The sequence below is a fragment of the Pelodiscus sinensis genome, chromosome 2 (genome assembly GCF_049634645.1).
Source record: "Pelodiscus sinensis isolate JC-2024 chromosome 2, ASM4963464v1, whole genome shotgun sequence".
Taxonomy (NCBI): Eukaryota; Metazoa; Chordata; order Testudines; family Trionychidae; genus Pelodiscus; species Pelodiscus sinensis.
In genome coordinates, this window is record NC_134712.1 from 56,008,454 (window position 1) to 56,024,773 (window position 16,320).

At 48.6% G+C, this 16,320-nt stretch overlaps 1 protein-coding gene across 1 annotated transcript in view; it reads left to right on the forward strand.

Annotated features, from left to right (window-relative positions):
- The window catches only part of PRDM14 (PR/SET domain 14), a 28,111-nt gene extending 12,230 nt beyond the window's left edge, over positions 1–15,881 (forward strand). The window contains exons 2-7 of the mRNA XM_075919742.1: positions 1,893–2,027; positions 2,115–2,272; positions 2,595–2,865; positions 4,802–5,004; positions 7,413–7,514; positions 12,020–15,881. Coding sequence (XP_075775857.1) covers positions 1,893–2,027; positions 2,115–2,272; positions 2,595–2,865; positions 4,802–5,004; positions 7,413–7,514; positions 12,020–12,247 — 1,097 coding nt within the window. The 3' untranslated portion in view covers positions 12,248–15,881. The remainder of the gene's footprint in view (positions 1–1,892; positions 2,028–2,114; positions 2,273–2,594; positions 2,866–4,801; positions 5,005–7,412; positions 7,515–12,019) is intronic.
- Positions 15,882–16,320: the final 439 nt, after the last annotated feature.

Below are 16,320 nucleotides of genomic sequence, written 5' to 3' on the forward strand. Positions count from 1 at the left end.
AACTGCCCACTCGCAGACCCAGCCTCTCGTGCCCTCCCGACACTGCTCCCACCGCGCCAGAGAGCGCCCCGCGGGCCGGCCAACCGGGGCGAAGCAGGACCATCCTGGACCCTTGGGCTAGAGACAGAGCGGAGGGGACCCAGCTGGGTGAGTCGCTGCTGTTTTGCAGGCGCAGCCACTGGCTCCCTCCGGCCAATCCCCGGCCTGCCCCAGATGTTCGCTGCAGCTGGGCGCTGCTGGGGCTGGTCCCAAGGTTGCCTTCTAGCCCGGAGCGCTGCGGCGCTAGGCAGGCTTAGATCACAGGCGGAGGGCTCCATCCATTGCCGGTGGCCTCTCCCCCTGGCCCCGTGTCCCTGACATCGTGGGGCGCGACCCCGGCTTGGTCCCCTTTTTGGCCCCATTGGGTCAGACCCATCGGCGCTGCCGGGCCCTCCGCCCCCGCTGGCGTGTGTGTGTTAAACACCAAGCCCGGGGGGGACGGCTCCCCATTCACCCTGCCCCCCAGGTCCGGCCTCGCCGGCCCGGCCGCTCTCCCTGCTGGTTTTGGGTGTGAGCAGCAGCCCGGTTCCAAGCCAGCAGCCCATGCGCGCAGGCGGCAGCGGGACGTGCCACTGAAGGCAGTGGGGGGCTGGCCGGGCAGTTTGCTGGGGAAAGGCAGGCCCCCCCCCCCAGGACGGCTCTGCCCCCCGGGCTCTCTGGGGCGCTTCCCAGCCAGGGTGAGATGCCCGCTCCCCGAGGGCTGCGTATGGAGGGATCCCTGCCTGGCACGGCTCGCGATGGCGTTCGCGACCTGACCAGACTCACTTGCCAGTCCGGCCGCTCTTCCCCACAGACCCCCCCCCCCCTTTCAGTTTCCTGTCCCAGATATGGCTGTAGAGCTGCCGGGGAGCGGGGGGGACCCTGGCCAGGGCTGGTTCCCGGGCCGCTGGAGGGCTGACACGGGCAACGGGGCAGTTCGCAGGGCAGAGATCAGGGAGACTGGGGCCGCCCCAGAGCAGGGCCCTGCCCTCTCTCCTTTCCCACCCCCTTCCCTTCTCTGCCCCACCTGTCTCCCGGGGGGAGGAGGGCAGACAGCAGCCGCCCGGCGCCCGCGGGAAGAGGCGCCCAGCAGGCTCCGGGGGCAGGAGAAGAAGCACGTAGATCAGCCGGGACGGGCGGGTCTCTCCTTGGCCGCCCGTGACCCGCGATCCCCTCTGCGCAGCACAGGAGGGAGCCGGGTCCCACGGGGAGGTGGAGACGGGCCAGGCCGCCCCTTCTAACCTCGTGTCTCCCGTTCCCGCAGGTGCCCTCCTGAGGGGCCCGGCCATGGCCCTGTTCCTAGCCGGGGATCCCGCCTCCAAAGACCAGGCGTACGCGGGAGAGACCCTCCGGACCAGCCCGGGGACCATCGCCTATTACCCGCCTCTCCTGCCCCCGGCCCCGTACCTGGAGGCCCCGGGGCGCCCTCCCGAGCTCTTCCCCCCTTTTGCCCCCCTGGATGGGCTGGTGCCCCGCTCCCCGCCCCTGGCCCCCTGCAGCTTCGCCAGGCTCCCGGCCTTCCTGGGCCCGTCGGGGGAGCCTCTCTACAGCCCCCTGCCCCTCTACAGCAAGCGGCCGGGCCCGGGCCCCCCGGGACTTGCCAGCCAGGCGGGGGAGCTGCCCCCCGGCCCCGCCAGGAAGGGCAGAGCGGCGGCCGCCAGCCGGGCCAGCGCCGAGCCCGAGCCGGGCCGCCCGTACCGCTTCACCCAGGAGGATCTGCGCGCTGTGCTATACGGGGCCGCCGCGGGCCCCCGGCTCCCCGCCGTGAGCCCGGGTAAGGCAGCCCCGGCCCGGGTCAGTTTCACTGCGGGAGCCTTGTGATTGGCTCCCGGCGGGGGGGAGCGTCCCGGGCCCCGCCCCACCCCGCTGCCCAGTTGCCTCTCGGCTGCCGGGCTCCGATCCTGGGCGGGCCCCGGCTGTTCCCAGCCCCGGGCTCACCAGGGCTCCGGTTCTCTTCGCAGGAGCTGCAGAGGCTCACGGCCCGCCGCTGGACAGAGAGTTACCCCCAGGTAGGTGGAGCCCGGGGCTCGGGTGCATCCGCCCGCGGCTCCCCTGGCAGGCTGGTTTGCCTGATGCCTGGTTCCTCTCCCCTGCAGGGCTGTCGGTCTTGCAGACGCTGCGCGGGGAGGCTCTGCAGCTGGGGGTTTTCTGCACCGACCCCATCCCCAGAGGCGTCCGCTTCGGCCCCTTCCAAGGCAAAGTGGTCAACACCAGCGAGATCAAGATTTACGATGACAACTCCTTGATGTGGGAGGTAGATGCCTCCCCCCCCCCCCCCCCATCTCCCTTGTCCGGTCATCGCACGGAACGGAGGGAGGTTCCTTGGCCCGAGCTACACGGGGTGGCGGTTGTATCCTCACCCCCGCAGGAGCGTGCGGAAAGCCAATAACCAAAGCTTCGATCCAGCCCCACTGTAACTTTCCCTTGACTTGAAAGAGGAGCCCCAAAGAGCAGGGAGGTGTTTGACTGCCGAGATCCAGGCTTTATCCCTGCAGGGATCCGAGGCAGTGGCGTGCACACGGGGAAAGGTGTCTAACTAGGAAACCTGACTGGTTTCTTTCCCATGTTTTATCCAGATTTTCGAAGATGGTCGCCTGAGCCATTTTATAGACGGGAAAGGAGCCTCGGGAAACTGGATGTCCTTAGTGAACTGCGCCAGGTTCCCAGAGGAGCAGAACTTGACAGCTATTCAGTGCCAAGGCCAGATATTTTACGAAAGCTGCAAAGAAATCTTGCCCAACCAGGAGCTGCTGGTGTGGTACGGAGACTGTTACCTGCAGTTCCTGGGCATCCCCATCAGTTTGAAAGGGGTGACTGAGGGAAAGTCATCCCAGCAGCAACCGGAAGGTCAGTGCCATGTGGAAAGCCCGGCTGTCCTTTGCCTGGGCATTCCTGGCCGCTCCCGGTCGGGATTTCGTTGCTTATAATCTCCCAGCTGATGTGTTCAGAACGTTCCGTTTTGCTTTGGAGCAAGTCCGTTTAAAGCGAAATGCAAACTACTGGCAGATGCCATTTGTGTCAGAATCTCTGTTCCTATCTCCAGGAAATAGATCAAGCCCTTTCCAGGGGATGTAATTCTGCTTCCCATTCTCTGCAGGGCAGGAACTTTCTGCACGATTTAGTTTAGTCATCGCTTTTCGATTGCTAAAACAACTAAACATCCAGAACAACGATCCCTCCAACCCTTCACTTTATTCGTTGAGATCTTCAAATCCCGAGGCAGAAGGGCCCCGGAGGGGTGGAGAAGGCTGGGGATTTATGATCAGGGTAGCTACCAGCTCCGTGCAAAACTTCTCTGTATGAAGGGATTTGCGAACGACTCAGATTGCAAAACAAGGATACGACATAAACCAGCAGCTCCCCAGACTTCATGACATGAACGGCGGGGTTGAAGTCCCGGTTTTAATTTACTCTGGAAATTTGCATTGTGAACACAAGATGCAATATAGCATTAGCAGTAAGATGCAAGAGTCTTGGAAAACCAAGAAACTCATGAATGATGAATATGGCCCCGATCCTGATCTCTTTTAAATCAATGGCAAAATTCTCCCACTGGGTATAATTGGAGCAAAAGAGGGCTGAGTCAGATTTGTATTTCCCTGCTTTAAACATTCTTGCTCACTTCTCCCTACACATTTTCATAATCATTTTTAATCTTGTAATTTCACATTCACGTACTTTTAATAAAGGGGGAAGGAAGTTCGGAGTCCGGAGTCCTTCACAGTAACCAGATGGTGCCAGGAAAGAGGAGGGGTTAGAAGTAATTTTGTAGGGAAGACGGGATTCCAAAACGAATAAATAAGAGATCAGTTGTAGGCAGCAACATTGTCTTCTGTAGAACAAACGTTGCATCCATACACATACATATGCTAGAATGATTCTATATGAATGTGTTGGGGAGACAGAATTACTGAGGAATGGTTCAGCTGACTGCTGCAATGACAAAACAAATGATTCTGTGGACCTCTGAGTAGAGATTTAGGAAGTGTCATTTTAAGATTAACACTGACCGGCGGTTCCGTTTTAAGGAACCTTTCTTGATTTGTAAGCAAGGGAAGAATTGATATTTCTATACTTTTGGCGGTGGGGGGGGGGGGGGGGGAGGGAAACCGAAGGAAAATGTTAAGATTTGTTTAAAATACAGTAGAATTTCGAGAGTCCAAACACAATCAACCCCACCACCACACTTGCATAGCACATAACTGACATTATTTCTATACTTCAAACAACTTCTATACATTGATTTTAAGTGAGAAATGAAACTTACAATATTAGTAAATCTGTGATCATACCGAGTATTTATCAGGAGCAGGGGGCTGTTTTATATTGCAAGTCAGGTTTGCTTTGCCAGATATGAAGTGAAATGTTTACTTTATACTTCGGAGTCTGCGTTCAGACAAGAAATAGAGATCTCCGTTGGAAGGTAAGAGACAGAAGGGGCGAAATCCTGGCCCCATTAATATTAATGGCAAACGCCCAGAGATTTCAGTGAAGCCAAGATTTCACTCAACAAATATTTATGTGAGACACTCTCTTGTAAGAGAGAAAATAGGTAGAATTTAAGAACAGAAAAAGAAAATTCAGTAACGTGCTTAGGAGACTTCAGTCTAGCTTGTTCTCTCAGTTGTATTTTTTTAGTGATATTGTGATTCTTGCTTAAAATGATTGTAATTATAAAAAGCTAAAATGCTCTTTGGCTGGATTCCAGCCCTGACATTTGAAACTGCACAGCTATGTTCCGCGGAGTATGTAAGTGAAGGCACCTTCCCCTTGTGTTGCACAGAGTCTGGCGAGAGTTACAAATGCGAGAGATGCGGCAAGGTATTTGCCTACAAATACTACAGAGACAAACATCTGAAATACACTCGCTGTGTAGATCAAGGAGACAGAAAATTCCCCTGTCATCTTTGCAACCGGTCGTTTGAAAAGCGAGATAGACTGCGGATCCACATTCTTCACGTGCATGAGAAACACAGACCGCACAAGGTAAGGGTTGCGGCTGCCTTCTTTTACCCCTCTCCAAGATTTCCTCTCAAGCTCTGGGTGCTGGTTCCTGTCAGAAATCTAGTAGCGAAACCAATTAATTGTCGTGGACTCCCTCAATCCCAAACGACAGTTGTAAATTGCAGCCCCGCTAGGATGCTTAAGCGTCCACGTTTAAAGAACAGGTCCGCCTTTAAAGCCAGGACACGTGGGCGCACTGCGGGAACACCCGCTGTTTTTCCGCGGTAGCCGGCTGTTGTATGCTGCACAAGGCAGGTTTGCGTGAATCGGGGTAGTTTGAAAGGCAAGATCTGAAAGCCAACTCCGCGCCTTCCCCGAGCACAAGTGAGAGGTGCATTAGGAGAGGGCTAGCCGAGTTTAAACCCGAGTGCAGGCATGGCTATGTATTGTAAGTAAATGCATCTCCCACTCGTTAGCGTGTAAAGCTCCCGATGGGCGGAGGATGAGGACAGGCAGGGCAAGGCTGACTTGATCTAGCCTCTGTGCGGGGAAGACGGGCTGGGGTGGGGAGTCTCGTATTTAATTTACAGCCAGGTTTCTCTTGAAGGGCTCTGCATACTGGTTTCCTGAGTTCCCAGCTGGGTTTCCCATCGGGAGCTGTTAGCGGGACTTCAGGTTTCTCAAGGGCTGAGCGTTTCCCCCTGGCTGGTATTTGTCCCAGAGGCTGGGGGCTCAGGTTAGCCAGAGGGTCTGCCAGCTCACCTCCACTACCTAAACCCCCGTCGTGGCTGTGTGCGCTGCTGTCCCGGGCTGTAACGTGTTCTGTTTGGAGGCTGGCAGCGCGCGGGATTACCAGGATGGCAGGAACACTAGCTCCGATCTGTATCAAATCCCAGCTCGCAACAGTTACTCTTCCTGACTCCTCCCATAATTTCTTCTATGTGTATCCAATGAAACTACGGCCACAGCGTTCAGCTGGATACTTTTAAGCAGGAAGGTGGCAAAGGTGGAAATCTAAATGTCTAGAAAATTATTTTATGGGAGCAAATTTATGTTGTGATACTTGACTAGTCTCTACCAATCAATATCCTCCCAGAACCCCCAGAGGCTTCTGTTTGATGCACTGGAAATGTGGTAAGAAATATTCATAACTACTCACTCAGGATCAAGTTTGTCACACAACAGAGTGATATCTCACTTTCATATGAGCAAATGCCATCTTTTTTATTTAATTTCTTCCTGAAATAAAGATAACTTCCCAGTGAAACTTGTTATAGCTAATTCAGCAACGTTTAATTTAATAACAATAGTAGCAGCCTACTGATTTAGCAACAGGGATTAGAGATTTAGATTGACATGAATGTATTAAATAAGAGTTTTGGGATTTCTTTCTTTCTTTCTTTCTTTCTTTCTTTCTTTCTTTCTTTCTTTCTTTCTTTCTTTCTTTCTTTCTTTCTTTCTTTCTTTCTTTCTTTCTTTCTTTCTTTCTTTCTTTCTTTCTTTCTTTCTTTCTTTCTTTCAAAAAATATTTTAAGACAAAACAGCAACGAGAAAAATCCATTGTGCATAGACTTTACCTTCAGTTAAGTCAGACCATGTTTTTCTCGCAAAGAGCCATATTCTGAGACCAAATATTGTTTAAATTTCCAATTTGTTTTGAAACCTTACTCCTGTCATTCCCCAGTCCTGGCTGAATTTTGCTCCTGGAAAATGTAACAGAAAAACTCTTGGTTTGGGCCAGATTCCACTGAAGTCTCAGGCTACAGAATATGTATCACACTATTGCTTGTTTTGTTAAAAGGAAGGTAGTGATTTTCAGTTTAATTGTTGGGAGGGAGGGGGAACAAATTCTGAAGACTGAATGCTCTCAGGATTGAAGCATGGGATAGTTTAATTATGAAGAATGGAGGTGGTCAAAACATCTAAACAGTATTTTCTAAATATACATTCAGTGGTTTTTTTTTAATAAAAATTAAAAATGTATTTGGATTTTTTTTTAACTTTTAAAAAATCAAAATAGCTGTTGTCCCACTACTGAAAGGGCTGCAGAAGAATGTTCACCTAACCAAAACAAACGTTTTGATTACCAAAGATTTTCAATAATGTTTCTGATTAAAATTTGATTTCAAAATACCATGCACATTTTGGGGCAAATGAAAAATGGATCCATCTCGAACCCCACAATTGGAAAATAAAAAGGGAAATAAAAAAATAGTACATTTTTATTAGCTCTTATAAATATGAATTAAAACATTTTGCCACTTATTAAGTAAACTGATTGTATTAGTTAGATGTATTCTGTGTGTCTGTGTGTGTGTGTGTGTGCATGCCCGTATGCAGCTACACACACACAAACACCTCTCTTCTCTCTAACATTTTTGACCAGTTTTTGGCTTGCACTCTGATAGGAAATTCTTAGTTGTTGTCTTAACTTTATGTTTTCCTTCCAGTGTTCAGTATGTGGGAAGAGCTTTTCTCAGTCCTCCAGCCTGAATAAACACATGAGGGTGCACTCCGGAGAGCGGCCTTACAAATGCGTGTACTGTAACAAGGTAAAGGAAAATTAAATCCTCTTAAGCTCACTTTTCCCCCTAGCACACCTGTTGATTTTCAGTATTCCACAGTATGAACAGGCACTTTTCTTTGTAGTTCTTTTTCATTGCTTTTCCTAGTTCAGGCACTAGAAGCCTCTTTTTATAGGTTTTTCAAACAACCCAAAGAAATTCACCTACAAATTGGCTGAGGCTGTCATGTTGTTTACTGGAGGGAGAATGAAATCTATCAATGATTTTGAGGGACTCAGATACTTTGGTGAATACCCTAGATAGAAACAAATGGACATGGTTTGAAAAACTTTGCGGGTCCATATTGGCTCCCTTTCAAAACCAAGTAGTCCCTGCTCTTGTTTGTAAGGCTATGATATATTAGGGGTATTTTTAGTGTAAGTCATGGACAGATCACAGTCAATAACCAAAAAGTCACAGCCCATGACCAATGTCCCTTGTAAGCTGCACACTTGGGTTGCAACCCAGGAGAGTTTTAAATGCTGCTGAGCTGATTAGCAGAGCACAGCTGGCAGCACGTGTTTCTATTGGTGGTGCACATCTGCATGTGTCTTGGTGCACATAACAACATTTATTCCACTTGTGGATGAAAAAAAGTTTGAGGACCTGTCCAGCTTTCGCTAAAAGTGTCCCTAACTAAACCCTAGATACTTGAGGGAGGGCACGTCTACAGATGCTCAGTGCGTGTGTATGGGGTGCTTCTGGTGGAAGCTGTTGCTCCTGGAGGGGGGAAGGCTATGAGCTACTGGGTAGGGGGTGACCCCGGGCCCCCACTGCTGCTTCTGCTGCTTCTCTGGGTGGATGGTGGTTGCCTCAGGCCCTGCCATTACTGCTCTGGGCAGGGAACAGGGCTCCACTGCTGCAGGGCCCTGACTGCTGCTCTGGGGCAGAGCCTGGGACCAGCTGCCCCAGGCCACCTGAGCCGCAACCAGTAACACAGGCCCAGGGGTCAGCCGTATTGGCTGTTGCATAAGTCCTGGAATCCGTGACCTCTGTGAAAGACTTGCAGCCTTGCTGATTAACACTACTTGATGAGTAAGATGAGCAGAATCTGGCCCACAGGTCTGACCCTATAACTCTTATACATGTGAATAATGACAACATTGAAGTCAGTGGGGCTACATGTGAGTTACCCACGTGCTTAAGTATTGTGTGTGCTGTTTGACCACAGGCTCATCTTTGAAAGAGCAGGTTGAAAAACATATTATGTGGTTTGTTTAAAAAGCTCAGCTTCGAATAGTGCTACTGCTAATACTCTCTTCAGTCCATGTCTTGATGATTTAGGGAAGGTCTATACTATAGGGACAGGTGGATTTAAGCTACACAGTTAAAGTTCTGTTCTTAGCTCTGCCTATACGGGGATCCACACCATGCTGGATCGATAGAAGAAACTCTCCCATCCACTCCTTACTCATCATTCTGGTGGTATAATGGAGTCCACGGGAAAGTGATTGGCTGTAGATTTAGCGGGTCTTCACTAGACCTGCTAAATTGACTCTGATGAATTGATCACCCCAAAGTGGAGACAAGCCCAAAGAGGCAGCTAGAAGGCAGGATTTTCCTGATCAGAATTTAGCTAATACATTTTTGTGGAGAAACCCTTGGAAGGAAGCTTTGAGAGAGGAAATTTCTGTTCCTCTCTTTAATTTTCTATCGAGGGTGAGGTTTGTGTCCTATGGAATAGGCAACGAGGGTGGTACTCAAATTCAGTGGTCTTCAGGGATCAATGTGAAATCAGGCCCATCCATCTGCAGCTTGTCTGCCCATGATAACTTCCCTCCTTCCCCCGCCCCACTTCCCTTATTCTGTTCTGGCAATGCCAACCTTGAGAACTAAGGAAGCTTAGTATCATGTAATTCACTAATTTAATAGTTGATGCATTGTTGCATCGACTATTCGATAAGTCGATAAGGTGGCACTGCCCCTTTGAAGCACCGGCACTCCCCAAAGCTCCATGCAGTGCTGCCACTTCGAAGTACTCCCCTTCCCCTCCCCCCCCTTGCTGCCTCTGTCTGATAGAGAGAGCAAGAGTGGGGGGAAGCAACTAGTCGACTAGTCTATCGACTGTCCGATTAGCAATTGCTTATTGGATAGTCGACTAGTCCTTAACATCCCTAGTGAGAACCTCTGGGTAGCTGTGTAGAAAAGCTATGGCCTGGCTGCATTGCTTTTCTGACTAAACTGTGGGACTGGAGAGAGGAGCCATTATACATCCTCTCCTTCTCCTTTCCTCATCCCTGCCCTCCTCCCAGTTTGCATGGTTCCTTTTACCCTTACTCTAGCACACACCCTGGACCCAGGACATGTCTCCCACTGGCTTTGGGTAGGAGGATGATGCTGTGAAGGCAGCTGATCTCTCCTTCCACACAGAGTGGGGACACCTGCAGACAAAGGATCTGCTCTGTACAGAATTGGGTCTGGGTTGAAAGGTGGCTGTTGTATGTCACTGGTTAGGACTTGAGGTGTGCCGGGACAGTTTGTCCTGCCAGTGGTTTACAGTTGATGCAGAAGCATCAGCTGAAATACCTGATGTACTTTTAATGAGAAGTTACTTTTGTATACAGATTGTTGCAAACAGCTGCAGTGGTTTGACTGTCCTCCACTGCTGCAACACAACTCAGAGGAAGCTCTCTAGAACGGGCTTTGTCCTTGTTCTCCTTTCCCAGTCATTGGCACCCTGCCTCTTGAACCGGAGTGAGAGAACAGAGCCTTCCGGGTGCTGTTGGATGTCTTTCAGCACTGAGCTCTGGCAGTCCCAAAGGGAGTCCCAACGAGTCTCTCATGATGTCTACACTAGCCCTTTTGTTAGTATAACTTCCGTCTCTTGGGGATATGGAAAACATACCCTCCAGGGACATAAATTATACCGAGAGGAGTGCTGGTGTGACAGCTACTGCTGATCATTGGAGGTGGCTTAATTATATCAATGGTAGAGCTCTCTGCAGTCAGCATAGAATGATTACACGGGTGATCTTACAGCTGCACTGGTACAACTGTGCCCATGGAAGGTCTGTAGGGAAAGCCTACAGATAACTAATCCTCATTCTGTAGGATGCTATTCTTCCAGGGAGCTGGCAGTAGATCTCTGAGGCTGGGCAAATTTCCATTCTTAATTCTCTCATTTTGGAACATTAGTACTCTTCCTAAACGCTCATAAGTTCTCTTGCCTCCTCTAATTTACTAAGTTCTCTTACCGCTCCAAGGTAACCTGGCTTGTACTGGCTCAGTCAATGCAGCTGCAGCCTTCAGATGAGGAACATGGGACATGGACAAATTCTTGCTCTTGTTACCCTAACTAGCTCAGGATAACAGGGGAACACTGTCAGAGACAGATGCAAAATTGAGGTCTTGTTCCTTAATAACAAGATTCTTCCTCCTTTCCCTTGCTGATTGATATGTACCCCCAAGTTCCTTTGCACTGTTTCCCTTGCACTCACACTCAAGTCAAATGATCTAGAGGTGTAGTTCTGCTTGGAAAGCAACAGCTATTGGTGGTTAGATGAAGAAGGGTTTTGTGGGTAATGCGGATGGAGAAATATGAGCCCGTTTAGTTCTGGCCTCTGAATTTCAACCCTGTATATCTGAGAACCAAAAAGGCAGCACTAGCAGCGATAACAAAATAATTGTTTTGCTTTTATGAGACTTGTAACAGAAATAAAAACAAATTCCTTTTGTGGGTGAAGTTTCTGAAAACAAACACTGAACAAGGGAACTTGTGTCAAAAAAACCCAGTGGCTAATCAATACACAGCTAATGAAATACACTATTGACTTGATCCAGCCTCCTTTGACACGTGGAAAATATATGCTGGTGTCATCTGGTCAGAAATGTCTTCATTATAACCAGTGGACCTAATTCTTCTCTCATACAAATGTAAGGAGTTCATTGACTTTTGGTGGTGTTAGCGCTAACCTGTGCTCACTGGTGTAGCGGATACGGGAATCAGTTCCTAAGGGTGCGTCTACACTGCGGCACTATTTCGGGATAACATCTGTTATTCCAAAATCGTTATCTGCGCTCTCTATACAGGAAGCCTGTTACTTTGAAATACATTCAAAATAATGGGCTTCTTATTCTGGCTTCCTGTAAACCTCGTTGCACAAGGATTAAGCAAGAGACTGGAATAGTGATTTATTTTGAAATTTAGCACTGTGTAGACAGCACCACATTTCAAAATAAGCCAGGCAATTTGTGTAGCTCAAATTATGTAGTTTATTTTGAGGTACCTACTACTGCATAGACTGTCCTGCTTCGGAATGGCTTCATTTCTGAATGAGCAGAATAATCTAAGGGCTGTCCCATCAAGGGAGATTCCGTTGCCTTTCTGATGGGAAACAGACTGGTCAATGTGTCAGTATTATACTAACTGTCCTACGTGAGTCTTCTGAGCAGGGCAGAGGTGGGGCCTTTAGGAGATTATTTTCTAGATTGTATAGCTCTATAACTGCTTTTAACCTCTTTTCTCCCCGCTTCCAACTTGGCCACCTCCTCAGGCATTCACAGCTTCCAGCATCCTGCGCACTCACATTCGCCAGCACTCGGGAGAGAAGCCCTTCAAGTGCAGACACTGCGGCAAAGCCTTTGCCTCCCACGCGGCCCACGACAGCCATGTGCAGCGCACCCACAGGAAGGACAAAGGCTGCACTTGCACCGTGTGTGGCAAGAGCTTCCTGCAGCAGGAGGAATTCCGATTCCACATGAAGTTCCACGCTGCTCTTTAGCCAGCAGCCATTAGTTGGGCTGTAGACATGTGGGCGTGTTTCAGAAAATGAAGTTCATCCTGCTGCCAGAGAAGAACCCAGATGTCTCTGTGGACTGTCCAGAATCATGTACAGAAACCCCTCTGGCTGTGTTGTCACCAAGTATGTTTGCTAAAACCTGGGTAGCCCATGTTTGTCTCTGGGGCTCATCCCCAGGTGTGAAGCTCATTAGCTGGTTATTATTTTATGAAATGCGTAGTTCAGGCCATTCGGACGCATGTTTAAGGCACAAGTCTCTTATTGTGACTGAAAGCGAGTTGGCCCTCGTGTGTGTTGCCTGTGCAAGTGGGACGCGTGTTTCTAGGCATTTGGTGGTGTATTAGGTGAGAAAAACATTAAGGACATTCTCTTGGTCATGGTGGGCAATAAGGACACGTCTACACACCCGGGCTGAAGTCGAAATAAGCTATGCAACTTGAGCAATGTCAATTGCATAGATTGAGTCAAAATAGCTTATTTGGCTTTTGGGCTGTCTACATAACAGGAAGTCAAAGGAAGAGCGCTCTTCCTGTGACTTCCCTTTCTCCTCATAAAATGAGGGATAAAGGAGTCAGAGTAAGAAGTCCTCCAGCTCGAGATTATTTTGACATTATTTTGAAACAATTGCTTGTAAAGTGGGCACGGACTATGTTATTTCGGAATAACGTCAGTTATTCTGACACAACACTGCTGTGCAGACATAGCCTCAGTGGCTGCCAGATGCTTTGTTTACCTGCATACCCACACGGCTGCTTGAAGGTCCCGTTGGCCATGGTTCATAGTGGGCCAGGAAGACGAACCATGGCCAATGGGAAATGTGAGCAGCTGTATCTGCAGATCCACTCCCAGGCATGTGCACATTTGCTACTAACATGACGCTGTGGCCACCCAGTGCTGCTGGCCAGTGTGGGTTGGGGATTGAGCGATGGTTCTGCCTCCTTTCCATCCCTTCGGGAGAGCAGCGTGGAAGCAGGCCCTGTGCAGTTCTGCAGGCTCTCACATGAGTCAGCCACATAACTGGGAGAAGGCTGCATTCAGCCTCTGCTCTGTGCACCCATGCAGGGCATGTCTACACAGCCGTGGTTGGTCAGTGGGTCTGACGATTCTCGCTCAGGCTCTGAGCCTGTTTCATTGCTGAGTACTTTTGGGCCCAGGTTGGAGCCTGAATTCTGGGACCCTCCTGCTCCACAAGGTGCTGAAGCTGGATGCCAGCCCAAGCCTTGAAGTCTAAACAGTAATGGGACAGCCCTGTGCCCTGAGCCCTGCACGCTTGAGTCAAGGACCAGCCAGGCCCACCAGGGCAAAGAGGGCAATTTCCTCCAGGCTTGGTGATTTAAAAGGACTTGGGGCTCCTGCCCACTGCTATTTTAAATTGGTACCAGAGCCCTGGGCAGCTCTAAGGGCATGCTGAGGGAGGCTGTGACACAGTTTGGGCAGTGCTGAGGTTGGCTGCCCCTTCTACCTCAGGCCACGCCCCTTCCAGAAGCAGGGAGCCTCTTTCCCCATGCCTTGTGCAGGAGGCCGGCAATTCTGTCAGCTTTCCTGGGCCAGCTGTGACTTTTTCATTGCTGTGGAGATATATAGGTAAGGGCCAGGCACACTCTGGCTGCAGTTCTTTTACCTCAGTACATTCCTTCTAGTCCTTGTTTGTCTGCATGGCATAGAAATGTTCTGTTGCAGGGGAGCATGTCATGTCAGATGACATCTATGAAATCCTTTTGCTTTTGTGCTGTTCTGCATAGGCATCACTTAAACCCCGGCACTGAATGCTGTGTCCTTTTATACTTTCTCATTTTATGTGCCTGCTGCTTTACTATTGTGGTGCTGCCCACTCTTGGATGCTTGTTTTTTTTTTAGTGTAATTCAGATAAAATGGAATTTTAAAAATTCAGTTCTGCTACATGTTAGCAGAGTCCCTCTCTCAATTACGACAATGGGCATATATAAGTGCTGACGAACAGGATGGGCCCAGGAGTCCTTGATGTTTTGATATTTTTCCTTGAGATATGTGCACTGAGGGTCAAATCCCACACACTCTCTGCTTGCAAAACTCCCACTGGAGTCAGTGAGCTACCCATCCTGAAGACTTGATCCGCCATTTCCTATCGATGTTGCAAATAGAGGTTTCTTCAATCCATCATTGATTTTTTTTCTCAAGCAAAATTGAGGTCTTTGTTTCTCTAACTCTCAATGACCTTCAGGGGAGCTGTTGGGTGCTGTTAAAAAGCCCATGTAGTTAGGCAGCTAAGTATGGATTTAAGATATTTTACTTCAGGCTCTAATTTTTGAAAATCTTGGCCTTCTGTGAGTGTGTCAGTCGCCCTTGATCAAAAAGATACTAACTTTGGAGAGTCCAAAATCCAGATGATGCAGCCACATAAAGTGACATCCAAAGTCCTGGCAGAATTCTGTTTCTCCCTTAAACACACAGGACAAAATCCAGTCTGGCATAGAGGTTCAGTAAAAGGCATATGTTTTTGCTAAAGCTGGGAAGCAGGACTGCTAATTGATATAGTACCCGTGTTGTAAATTTCAGGCACAGACTGGCTGTTACTGGGGAGTTGAGAATCTTTTTCTTTTTAAAGAAAAAGAGAATTGAAACATTTGTTTAAAGGTCTCTTCCCAACCCTATAAGGATTTACATGGACTTTGCACACAAATAATGGAGAAAGAAGGATAGCATTTTGTGCCTACAAACCTTGACAGTGTCTCTTGAAATATGTCACAGAACTAGAAAAACATTGCTTGCATGTTTCCTTTCACTAGCCAAATAATGAATACGTATTGATTTGCACTATTTTTTCTGTTTATTGCACACTCATGATTGTCAAGGATAAAGAACTTGGAAGGACTATTTATAAAATGATTTAATTGTAAAGGAAATATTTAGGTTCAGCATTAGCTAGTATGTTGGAGAGGTAGCAATAAATATTGTATAAGTATGTAGGGGAAAGTGGATGAAGATTTTGTTTGTTCTGGAATTTTTTGCACATATTTTGGTACCAAAGATTCTTGTACCGTAGAAAGGACACATTAAAGGCTTGAGCTTCTGAGTGCTGAATTGATGAAATTCTCTCTCATGCAGCCAGCCAGCACAGAGCTCATGCATGAGTTAGGTCATATTGCAGTATAGGCAGGGGGCTATGTGGGACCTCACTTTTTGGCCATCTGCACAGAGGTGATTGACACCCTTGTAGAGAACTCCCGTTCCCAAAAATGGGAGTTTGGTTTATAAAAAACTTGATTCATGCCCTTAATTAACTCAGGATTCTATGAAATCATCAGCTACCTCAACAATGAACCAAATATGTCTGACTTACTAAGAATTACCTAGAAGTGCTGTGAAAGAGGCGTGCAGAAGCTTTCTGGGTAGGTAGCACTCATCATCCCACATATGTGAGGATTATTTATGTGGCGTCTCTTTGTTTGGATTCCTTTAGTTGTATTTATAAAACTGCAAGGGGTTTCTCGCGTGCTTCTGATTGTACTCATCCTCTCATATTGCCATCTGAGCCTGTAAATCTGTCTTTTTTTCTGTTAATTATTAAGAATGCCACTGTGAGACTAATGCAGCAGGCACTCAAAGTAAATAAACGATATGAGGGTCTGACACTCAGCAGAGGGCTGGAGAGTTTTTGTATTTACATTCTACGTGGTACCGACACAAAATGAAGCAATTGACATCATGGCAAACTCAGCGAAATGAATCTTGAGTGTAAATCACATCCCTGCATACAGCTGGAGCAACTCCTCCCTGCTGGGAATGGCTGGCTCCATGGAAGTTGATTTAACTGGGAGGGGAGTCTGCTCAGCACTTAAATAGAGGTGCAGGAGTTCTGGGCCACTGAATCATGGATCCAGCTCACTCCTACTTGGGAATGTGATGATCTCAGATTTAATGCCAGGAAAGTGCTGATGCCACATCACACCATTATGTGTTCTGAACAGATGTGTGTAGAACCACAGTTCTGCCCGCAACTCCCTCCACATCTCCCCTGAAATGCTACTGTCTCTGGGATGGAGGGTGGTAACTGACCAGCACACTACACAACAGT